General features: G+C 44.8%; 1 protein-coding gene across 1 annotated transcript in view; it reads right to left on the reverse strand.

The window, feature by feature from the left end:
- LOC134435204 (ryanodine receptor 3-like) overlaps positions 1–12,500 on the reverse strand; it is a 414,716-nt gene that overhangs the window by 276,239 nt on the left and 125,977 nt on the right. Inside the window, exons 9-12 of the mRNA XM_063184070.1 lie at positions 8,538–8,612; positions 7,186–7,342; positions 2,712–2,876; positions 225–346 (exon numbers count right to left, since the gene is read on the reverse strand). Of these exons, the coding sequence (XP_063040140.1) occupies positions 225–346; positions 2,712–2,876; positions 7,186–7,342; positions 8,538–8,612 (519 nt within the window). The remainder of the gene's footprint in view (positions 1–224; positions 347–2,711; positions 2,877–7,185; positions 7,343–8,537; positions 8,613–12,500) is intronic.

Here is a 12,500-nt window from a genome sequence, read left to right on the forward strand (position 1 = left end):
ATTGCTTGGTGCGTGCACTCCCAAAAAGTAGTAATCACTCAAGAGCAGGCTACTGGAGACATTGAGAATGGACTAGCTCCGAAACGTCGGTTTCTCCAGTTAACCTTAGACTTCTGTTGTTTAATTTCGGCTTCAATACACCTTTTCACACAAGCCTTGTGTGCGCCTCCTTTTTTCCATTATCTTGAGCAGTATATGCATACGCCATATTGCGGTAGTTCTACCTGATGAAGTGGCTGAAGAGTCTGGTGGTGTTGCGGATGATGCGCGCGGCTCTGGACTCCTCATGTTGACAACGCTGCAGCGTCAACCCATCATCCATATGGCCCTCTGAGTGGAGGCAGGCCTGGGGAGAGAGAGAGGGAGAGAGAGAGGGAGAGAGAGAGAGAGAGAGAGAGAGAGAGAGAGAGAGAGAGAGAGAGAGAGAGAGAGAGAGAGAGAGAGAGAGAGAGAGAGAGAGAGAGAGAGAGATGTGGGAGTCAGAGAGAGAGAGGGGGGAGAGAGGGGGAGAGAGATGGGGGAGATAGAGGGAGAGAGAGAGAGAGAGAGAGAGAGAGAGAGATGGGTGAGACAGAGAGAGAGAGAGCGAAAGAGAGAGAGAGAGAGAGAGAGAGAGAGAGATGGGGGGGAGAGAGGGAGAGAGATGGGGGAGAGAGAAGGACAGAGAGAGAGAGGGACAGAGAGAGAGGGAGAGGGAGAGATGGGGGAGACAGACAGAGAGAGAGAGAGAGAGAGAGAGAGAGAGAGAGAAGAAAAAAACAGTGAGAACAGAGAGCACAAGAGGGGAAAACAGAATAAACGGATGAAAACAGAAAGGGGGACAGAGAGTGAAAAAAACAGCAAGGGGAAGAGAAAGAGATGTTGGGATGTTGAATGACTGTCCCATTGTGTGGGCGAAAGAGGAAAATATGATGCCCAATTGCGGGGACAGCAAGTAGAGAGCACAAGAATAGAGTGGGGGAGGCTGAGTGTTTTTCTAGCGCTTGTTGACTGGTAAGTACCGACAAGCACGACACAAAGGCTTTGACGCAGGTGCTCCAAGATGAACTGTGTATCTTAGTGTGTGTGTGTTTGTGTGTGTGTGCCCATCTCTGTTTGTGTGTCTTACTGTGTGTGTGTGTGTGTGTGTGTGTGTGTGTGTGTGTGTGTGTGTGTGTGTGTGTATGTGTGTGTGCTTACACACGTATACATGTGTGCGTGTGTGCCTGTGTACACGTGTGTGTGTGTGCCTGTGTACACGTGTGTGTGCCTGTGTGAGTGTGTGCATGTGTGTCTGTGTGTGTGGTTTGTCTAGATATGGTAGACCGTGAGCATGGTAATGAGTGTGTGAATACCTATATATTCTTATCCATATAGAGTACATGTGTGATAGCATGAACAAGATTTTCTCTTATAAAATAAAATAAATGGACCAATCCTGCTCAGCAGTTCTAAGTGTGGTGCATTTCTACAGACCAGGGGTGAGTTTCTCAAAAGGGAAGTTGTTAGCCTGTTAGCAACTTCGGTAGTTGCCAATGGGAAAATGCATTGAAAGCAACGAAGTAGCTAATGTAATACGCAACTTTGGTTTCGAGAAATTCACCCCAGCTGACTAATCTGAGTCCACACAATCTACACAAGTACTCTTACAAGACAATACACATTTTGTTTCTGTAATGCCAAGAATGAATACATTTTCAGACCAATTTACCGTTTTAATGTGTGGTATTGTGAAAATTACCCAAATAATTAGGCTGCATGGTACTTCATTGTGCTTAACCACTCAAATGTGTTTGTTTTAACTACAAGCATTTGTTGTGTAAGGGTTAACGTTCAGCGAGAAGGTCGCTACCGTGGAATAGCAGCACGACAGAGAGAATCTTTAGACCCCGACGCGGAGCGGAGGGGTCTTGTTCTCTCTGAAGTGCTGCTATTCCACAAAGCGACCGACTCGCCGAAAGTTAACCCGCTTATTATATGGATATACTTAAATGATTCACACATGGCGGGGACATTTCTTTAGACCTATTTAATGTTAAGATTGTTGCTGCGCAAAACAAAACAGTGCCGTTGTGGAACACCGCTAGGCAACAGCTAGGTAGCCAGGACAACAGGTGTTGTCTATCACAGCAGCTGATTAGAGTGACAAAAGACCGGACCCCCTGCGGAGTGATATGAAACATTCGCTTTAGCCACTGACTTGTATACAAGCCAGTGGCTTTAGCAGTGAACGTATTGTTGCCATTGACAGCGGTAGCCAGGACAACGGGTGCTGTCTATCACAGCAGCTGATTAGAGTCTTGTTGAAAAGTCGCTTTAGCAGTGAAAAGTCTTGTTGCCATTGACAGCGGTCTGTTATAGACCAACCCGTCCGTTATCGAAAAATAACAGACGTCCGAACGTTGGGGAGCCCCGTTGAAATGAATGGAGCATTCGACAGATGACGTCACAACCATATAATAAGTTCTCTTAATGTGTGCTATGTGATGAGTGCTAAATTCAAGTCTCTAACAGGGTCTTTAACAGATGAGACTGATGATTTTCAAATAATGCTCAAAACCCGCCTGGAAACACTAAATCCTGCCCAATTTGGACTAAATTGCCCAATTGCCATCCTAAATAGCCCAATTTGGCGATAAACAGCCCACTCTGGCAACACTGGTCTCTAACACACCAAATGCAAAGAAGGACAATGACAGAAAGGAGAGGGAATGAGCCATGATGATCCTTACCCGTCTCTTAAGGGGTCCTAGACGTGCGGATTTTGCGTCAGGCGCTTGGTAGGACAGCCACAGGCCGGTGGCCGCGTGCATGACGAAGCAGATGGAGTCCCCGTACTTGATCTCGCCCACCCCCATGCCCTCCACGTCTCGCTTCGGGCTCGACTCCACCTTCTCCTACAGCACACAGGAGCAATCATATGCAAAGCAGAAGATGAGTGTACAAATATGCAGACGGACATATGCATGGACAAATAGACACACAGACACAATCACATGCATATGTACACGTACACGTACACACACACACGTACAAACACACAGGCTCCGTGAGATAATTCCACACAAAAGTACAAGAACTGATTTCAAGAAAAAATATACATCATAAACATACTTGCTTGCACACACACAAAACACAAACATACATCTTCAGAGAGGTACAGAACTTGCACACAATAAATTGCACAATTGCCAATGGACAGAAACACACACACACACACACACACACACACACACACACACACACACACACACACACACACACACACACACACACACACACACACACACACACACACACACACACACACACACACACACACACACACACACACACACACACACACGAACGTGAGTGCGTGCGTGACCCACACAAATGCACACCCCCTACAATATATCAATGACATATCATTCATTGTCGTAATGACCCGCCCCTCTCTCTTTCCGTCTGTGAAATGCTGCCGGTCTGATTCTGATCACATCTTTAATTATGCCAGGTGCCCGGGTGGGGACATTGATCTAAGACAGCGGTAGCGGTGGCGCTCCTAAAAAGATGCTGACGGATCAGGATCAACCGCGCAGGGCAGGGCTGTGCGAGTCAAGGCACGGCGAGGCGAGGCAAGCCAAGCCGCTCAAGGACTGAGAGAAGCATGACCTCCTTCCACCCTCTCTCTATTCCTTCCTAAAATGACTCATAATTACCAGCACTATGCTATGGAGGAGAGGGAGATATGGATGGAGGGAGAGAGAGAGAGAGAGAGAGAGAGAGAGAGAGAGAGAGAGAGAGAGAGATGGGTAGGGGGAGAAGGGCACAGAAAAGTAGAGTGAGAGGGAGATGGAGAGAAATAGACAGAGAGAACGAGAGCGATAGACAAAGGGAGAAGAGTCAGAAGGACAGAGGACAGCGATAAGAAGGAGATAAAAAGATTTAATGCAAAGGAGGAGATAGCACAACAGACAGGGAGGGGAATTGGAGGATGAGGGAGAGAGAAAGGTGCTATGGTGAAAAGACTGAGAGAGAGAGAGAGAGAGAGAGAGAGAGAGAGAGAGAGAGAGAGAGAGAGAGAGAGAGAGAGAGAGAGAGAGAGAGAGATCTGAAAAAACACATCACTAAACAACTGTGACAATAATGGATGCCTCCCAGCTAGCACAATGAATCACCATTTGCAGGGTACACTTGTTTTTTTCTCTTTTTTTTCTCGAACATGCTGCCTCAAAATCCCTCTGAAACACACCAACAATATCATAATTGGATGACAAATTACAGCAATAGCATGCATGCTTTTCTGCTTTATTCAACAGACCCAGTGGTGTGAAAAGGTTGTAGGCTCTGAATGAGGCCTGGGCTAGTGCTAGGAGCACGGGGCCATTACGAGACACTGAAGTCCTCAGACGAAGAATTGAACCGTCCGATTCAATTAACGTCCAGCGTAACATCCAGCTTTCCTCCTCCTCCTCCATCTCTATCAGGGAGTAAATGGGCAGCTCTGATGTCCGAGGGCTAGTTAAACAGCCATATTAAAGGGCCGTTGTGTGTGGATTAGCGAATGATCTATCTATCAAAAGTGTGTCTCTAAATCTTTGCCAGGCATGTTTTTGACTGAGGTCTGGAGTTTGTACGTATAGCCTGCGTGACCCGGGGCTCAGAGTCGCACTAAAAGTCTGAGAATGTATTTCACCCTGAGCTCTTCTGTTCCGTGATTGGGTTAGAGATCGGGATGTAGTCGCCTGATGTGAATGCTAATTGCAGTGTTAGCATTAGCACCGTGTCTGTTCACAATGAAACATAAACTTCTCAATCCTCTGACAGGAGGAAACTTTTGGTCCCTGTTTTTGGTCTTTTGGTCCTAGCACAAAGTCCTCTGGAGGCCCCCCACCCCTAATACATACAATCAGGGTGCGATTTGTTGAAGAACCAGAAGGGGGGATAAGTTTAAGATTTTAAGCATTATCAATGGAGTTACATACCGCAAATATTAAAATCCTGTAGGAAAAGTGGAGGTATCAAAACCAGAAGGGGGGACCCCTACCCCATCCCCATTGTAAATAGGGTCTCCATCCCAAACCCCAGCATAGTACCATCTGAGGTCCACTGAATCTTGACCTGAATTGTCTCGCCCCATAGCACTGTCTGTTCTTGAACAGCGAGGACGAAGGAATAGCCAGGAGCAGAGATCTGGACAGCGAGTCTTCATGTCCTTACAGTCACTCATTAAAAAATAAAAAGGTTAAAAAGGAAAAAGATATCTAGCCTGCAGGTTATGACTTATGCAACATCTCTCTCTCTCTCTCTCTCTCTCTCTCTCTCTCTCTCTCTCTCTCTCTCTCTCTCTCTCTCTGCTCGGATCTATTCTCGGGTCTGTGGAATTAAACTAAATGCCTGTACATTAACTGTCAAAGGCTCATAATTTTTACGTCACAGATTTTGTCATGTTGCAAGGCATGATGGTGTTGGAGATTGATGTGTGTTGGTGTAAAACGTGTCTGAAATCCATTGCTCGTTCCTTTTTTTGTTCAATACATATACTCTTACCTACTCTTCATTGCTGCTACCTGTTTGCTTCAGGAACAAAATAAATACCATTATTTTCATTTCCAAGGTCAGTTGGTTGTCCCCTGTGCTGTTCTATGCAGAAGATTGCGTCACCACATCACCTGTCTTTGAGGTGTACTGGGTCTTGCCTGAGTACCTCTGTGCACCCTCGTACATCACATTACTGCGTGACATGGATGGGGGCTGTTTATGGTCTGTGAGGCCGTCTTATCCACCCAATATCATGTTTTGCAATATCACATGAAATACGACATGTTTTGTAAAGCAGTCTTTGAAATTACATTTGCAATACAATTAAGTTATATTTTCAGGCGACCTAGTGATGATGGAGTCTGTTGTAAAATATAGGCCTAAAGTGCAGGGGAAATCCTGGGTTGTCTTCATAGAAGGTTCCTCGCTCCTGTGTGTATGATGCATATGATCTAACTTCGATACCCTGAAGCACCAGCATCAATTATATCCCCCACAGCCCCAGCAATGCTGAATCTTGGCAAGGGAATACTTTATCGCCTCCGCCACTGTACCCCTCATCACTCAAATTAGGGTTATAGAATTTTAACCTTTTTTCTGACCTTTTGGACTTTGAAGGAAACTCAAATATCTGTCAATTCGCAGTCATAACATTCTCCTCTCTGATTCTCTGACCTTTGACACTCTGAAGCCCAATGCGGTGGAGGTAGAGTCTAACTTCTTACAAACCTGGAGGAGGAGCCCCTGGCATTTTTGTCAGTTCAAATGCTCACACACATGTAATTGCTGCACTTTGTCATTATACTACACTATGCATCACGGTAGGGACACATACACGCGAATTTGCGAACTTTGCCATTCATTCCTATGAGAGAGGCGAAGGCAAAGGATGGCAAGCGAAAGCAAGCGAATAGGAGCGAAGTGAAGCAAAATTATTAAAGAAAGTTTAATATTATGCAAATGAGGAGCGAATTCGCCTGCCGCGGGCCAATCAAATCAACAACATAACTGTTCCATTCCATTTGATTCGTCACGACGACCTGATGACTGTTGGATTTTGCCTCTCTTTGCTTCGCTTGCTTTCCCTCCTATGTGTTCCTACCGTCAGAGTGTTAGCATTACGACATCACCTGTCGTCTGGGAATACTGTCTCTTGACTGGATTCCTGGATTCCATACCCCTGAGCACCTCTTGTAATTCATCTTATTCTCATAACCACAACGGTCAATACCATTCTCTGACCTTTCAAAACTTGAAAAAACACAGCAACCAATGCCAAAGGAAATGCTCTCTGACCTTTGAGGCAGAGGAGAAGGTTCTGAATGAATGAATGATTGAATGATTGAATGATTGAATGAATGAATGAATGAATTTATTTATGTAATTGTCTATTTTGATGTAAAAGTGAACTGAAACCATACTTTAAAGAAGGAAATAATCAGGGATAGACAAAAAAACATTTGGGCTTATTTCCATTGTGGTCCCTACATGGTAGGAAGCAAAGGCATATGGCAGCTTTCTTACATACATGCGCACACGCATACATACCTATTTACATAAATATTCATAACAACATTCATTCAAAACACGTTGAAAAACAAATACATTAAAATGCGTCTGAAAACACCTGACACATGATGTTCACATAATAACATTAGCAGCACCATTCTCTGATTCTCTGACCTTTGACACTCTGAAGCAGAATGCGGTGGAGGCGGTGTCGGACTTCTCGCGGTCCTGGATGATGAGTCCGTGGTCCTCCGTCAGGGCCAGGTAGTGGCCCGTGGTCAGGTGACGCAAGCGGAAGGCCTGCCCCCAGCGGATGTGGCTCCCGCACCAGCTGCGTTACCATGGATACAGGTCATTAGGATGCATTGATTTCTACTGTAAGCTAACAATGCTAATAAATGTGCTCAGTTACTGTGTGCTTTAATGTAGTGAAAATAAGGTCAATCAAAAACCTTCTTAATAAAACTGTGACAAGTACCCGTGATATTGCAATTATGAGCGTTTATCATCAGCAGCAAAGCATTCACCATGACTGCCTGTTTTATCTCTGTCTTTAACAATGAATATACTAAGTATAGTATACATATCATTGTGAAGTTTTAGGACAGTCACGAAATATTGGTGCGTCCCTCATCAAACTTGAAACACTGCAAGGCTAGATAGTCTTAGGAATGAATGGTGAGAATCCACAAAATATAATGTGTGGGTGTGGATTTTAGTATCTCAGACTGCCGTAAAACACGCTTTTTTATAGGATGTTTAAAAAATGACACTTTAAAGGTTAACGGCGGCCCTGTTTGTTTCCCATGTGGCCATTTATGACCACTGGACTCTCTCATAAATACTGGACAACGAATGCCACCATTTCAGACCGTCTCAAAACCCACAAATCTCCCCGTAAGTTTTAGCTGTCCTGGTCAAAACTGCTTCTTAAATAATAATAAAAAGCTTTGGGCACTTCCAAGTGATGCACAGGCTCTAATCTGCCTTAGGCCTAACTAGGATGCAACCACTGCTGGATTTCCTAAGTATGAGTGACAGGTGAGGGGTGCAGAGACTGGTAATACATAAGAGTACATAAGAGTGCTTAATTTCGCTATCTGGTACAGGTTAAGCTCATCTTGATTCTTATCAGTTTCGGTAGCAGGTGTATGGTTTTCCATTGAATAAAAAGTGTGCAGACGGGCAAAACTGGATCCTATTGTGCCCCACCATACTGAGCAAAGACCATTATTCAATATAAGTTAAACTCGGAACCTTATCAAAAGATGATGCATCATGTATTATGGACTAGATAACATATTTTTCAATGGAAAAGAGGAAAAACGAGGCATCTGCTGATGTCAAAACTGAGGGTGCTTAGGAGAGTATATATTGGACAGGTAAGAGCAAATTGTCTGGAATATGTGGCACTGGATTATAAATGATGAATCCTTCCATCCATATTTAAGAAAGAGGGTATTGAAGAGAGAGGGTCAATAATATAAGGAAGAAGGTACTGAGGGGCAGAGATGAGATCTACTAACCTGATCTTCAGAGGTTCTAATCTCCATAGCGACCTGGCCTTGGCACCAGCCTTTCCTGTCTCGTAGTTGACTATCCTGCAGCAAGAGGGAACAAAAACACATGTAGTAAGTGGTAAACTGGGTTATAGTACCCTTGAGGTAATGGGCAGTGCTTAATTTGAGGGGGAGCAAGGGGGAGCTAGCTCCGGAACCTCAGACGAGAGCTCCGGAACCTTCGATGGAACCTCAGGGAAAGACATCACATACCCCCCCTCGGGGGGGAGCCACCCATCCTCTGTGCTCCGGGACCTCCCGCTTGACAAATTAAAGTGGTAGTTCGCTATTTTAGACATTAAGCCCTGTTTGCGTGACTTCTGGGGTGAAGTAGAGATGTTCTCATCACAATTTTGACATTTGGTGCTGAACGGAGCATTTGGGTATTCAAGACTGCAGCCCCCCCACCTTTACATTGACTCCAATGAAGCACTCAAGCAATCGATCATAAAATGGCATTAAACTTTCGTTTGCAGAGACATGAAACTCACCGAGTGGTCAGAGGTGGGCAGCGATACGTTGGCTCGAAAATCACCGCGAAATACGCTTCCAGAGAAGATATATTCATTATTGTCCGTCTTCATTGATTGTATTGGTTTGACTAGTATTACTCCGCGCGACCGGAAATGGGGGTGCGTTTGTTTACGTTACTATCTATGGTTTGTATGCAAGCTGTAGTTTTTGTAGCCAGTCCCGCTCAAAGATAGCCGTTCTACCTCGCTCCTTGATGTCTACATAAACAACACACTATCGCTACCTACTGGCTGGATGTCTACTGCTATTCAACGGCGTCTGGGGAAAAATAGGTCCGCCAAATGCTAAACAACAGTTAGAAGGCATATTTCGCTGTAATTTTCGGGACAATTTATCGCTGTCTACCACTGACCACACGGTGAGTTCCATGTCTTCTCAAACAAAAGTTTAATGCCATTTTATAATCGATTGCTTGAGTGCTCTATTGGAGTCAATGTAAAGGTGGGGGGGCTGCAGTCTTGGATACCCAAATGCTCCGTTCAGCACCAAATGTCAAAATTGTGATGAGAACATCTCTACTTCACCCCAGAAGTCACACAAACAGGGCTTAATGTCTAAAATAGCGAACTACCACTTTAAGCGCTGGTAATGGGAAATAATCTAATAGAAGAATCTGCAGTCCTCATTTTAGCATGTTTAGCACTAGCCAGGGCTATCACTTAATCTTGTTCTTGGAATAGTAACTTGTTCTCCTTGACGCTTAGTCCCTTGCTTCATTTCAAACCGAATTGAAAGTTTAAAAAACGTCTTCGCCTGTCAATTGATAATCATGAATCATGGACTGAATCATGCGACTTACCAACTGAACAGAAAATAATTGTAAGTGTATTGGTAACATTACGTTTTTAAAAAATATATAATTCTTTAATTTGTTTACTTTTTTCTTTATGGAGCAATCTTCCCTCCGTTTTGTGTCGGAAAGTTCTTGGGCTCCACCTCGTTCAGTTAAACCTGTTTAATGCTTGCCTTGATGGATGTTAAGCTTGATGTAGTGCACCTGAATTCCCATTACCAGTACAGAACATGGCCCTTTGTCAAAATCAGTACACTACCATTAGCAACCATTGTGTATGGAATGTCAGCATATAAAAAAACCCTATGATAATCCTCCAAGGTCTTTTCTTGTTTACAAGGGCCTCTACAGTTTATGTGGGATGCTAATTAAAGATGTACAGGATCCAAGATCCGGTTCCGGATCCGGCAGGATAATAGGGGTTTTCAGACTATCCGGATCCGGTTCCAGGATCCAGGATCCGGTAGCCGAGGCTTTTAAGTCAAAATAGTTTGAGCCAACGTGGTAAAAAGGGCCCACGTGTGTGAGTAGGGTATGTATTTCAACCCTTTCATAGGATCCGGTATCCGGTTCCAGATCCGGCAGGATCTTAAGCAGTGGATCCGGTATCCGGAAGGATCCTAAAAATCAGGATCCGGTGCATCTCTAATGCTAATGTTGTTGTTGTCATAGTGTAGCCAGGCTAAAGTTAGCACATGCAAGGGGGTATTACTTGCCTGGTTAACACCAGACCTAATCACAAGTGAGATTAGGTCTGGGGAGTTGCCTATTGTAAATTCCATAGGGGGCAGAATACTTGGCTATTATGACACACTGTCCTGCTCTCTGATTGGGCAGAGAAACTGTTAAGGTTGTAATGCTTGGCCATTATGACACAAGGCCCATGATCTTGGACGTTATGAGTCATCCTCACCAGACTGTCTTTCAGATCGAAACGATTGTGTAGAACTAAAGGCAGTATGGGAGTTCCCAGGCTAGGGTATTACTATGTCGTGGGGGGAGAGAGGGCTGCCTGCACATATAGCAGCACAGACAGACACTGTCTTTCAACGATGTGGGTAGCTCATGTAGGGGGCTGTTAATACGTGGTTGGGGGTGCTGCCTGCTCATATCGCAGCATAGATGGACACCGTCTCTCAACGATGTGGGTGGGTGGGTCACTAAATAAAAGAGATCTTTCATGCCACCGCCTGCCATGTCCTTAGATATTTGATGAGGTGGAATAGTAGCCTGTTGGGACAGGGATTGAGGTGTGTGTGTGTGTGTGTGTGTGTGTGTGTGTGTGTGTGCGTGTGTGTGTGTGTGTGTGTGTGTGTGTGTGTGTGTGTGTGTGTGTGTGTGTGTGTGTGTGTGTGTGTGTGTGTGTGTGTGTGTGTGTGTGTGTGTGTGTATGCGTTTGTGTCTGATTGTGTGTCTGTGTGTCTGTGCATGTGTGCGAGTTTAGGAGCCTTTCAAGATTGCACCCTCTATTAAATATCAAGGACAGGAGCCTCAAAGCGGCTGACGCCAGAGCCAACGAGCCCAATATTTAATCCGTCGACTGGTCGGCCACTTAAGGCCGGGCGATGCTAAAAATAGCAGATGTGATGATGGCGAGAAATATATGACGAGTGCCGTCAAAGGTGCCGCTAGCTGTCTCACGTTGGAGGCTGTTTGTGTTTTTACATGTGCTGTATATATTGTGGGCTTTTTCTTTATTGATAGGAAAGCAAAGGGGTAGCCGTGGCCTACTGGGTAAGATGACAGGCTTTAGATCAGATGGTTGCAGGTTCGAATCCCACCCATACCTCTCACTACACCATCCATGGCTGAGGTGCCCTCGAGCAAGGCACCTAACCCCACATTGCTCCAGGAACTATATCCAATGCCTTGTAAATAAATGTAAGTCGCTTTGGATAAAAAAAATGTGTCAGCTAAGTGTAATGTAACTGAATGTCAGCAAAGAACTGACAGGAGGCGAGTGGGAGAGAGAGAACCCAATTGGGAAGGGGTGAAAGTGTATTTTTTGAAAAAAGATTTGCACACTCCTTTGGATTTTTTCTTCTTTAAGTTATTTTTTCTTCTTTTTATTCATTCATTCATTGGCAATGACGTTTCGACCTCTCGGTCTTCCTCAGATTCCTCAGAGGGGTGAAAGTGACCAGGGCCAGATTCGAACCCGGGTCCCCATGGGCAGAAAGGCCTGTTCCTGCTAAGGTGCATTAGCACAGGGCACTACAGTACCCCCCCTGAAGGTTAGTTCTTTAGTAAACCCAGATCTACAGGCACTGTCTCAGGCACTGCTGTGAATGGGCATCAGCCACTGTGGTTTGTTCTTCTGTGTACATACAGTAGGTGTACAGGCAGTGTCATTACTCTGTGGAGCCCATGTAAGAAAACAAATATTTGCAATCCCCCAAAAAATATTCTTAAAATGATGGTCAGACTTTGCTCCAGTTGTGGCTGTTGATAAGGTCTGCCAGCAGTGTGCCCTGGAATCTTTGGCAGACCTTATCAACAGCCACAACTGGAGCTAAGTCTGACCATCATTTTAAGAAAGTTTATTTCCTTGAGCCAATGATCACCTGCAAAAGAGAAAAAAGTGAAAAAAAAAAAACACAGAA

Source organism: Engraulis encrasicolus, chromosome 19, assembly GCF_034702125.1.
Source record: "Engraulis encrasicolus isolate BLACKSEA-1 chromosome 19, IST_EnEncr_1.0, whole genome shotgun sequence".
NCBI lineage: Eukaryota > Metazoa > Chordata > Actinopteri > Clupeiformes > Engraulidae > Engraulis > Engraulis encrasicolus.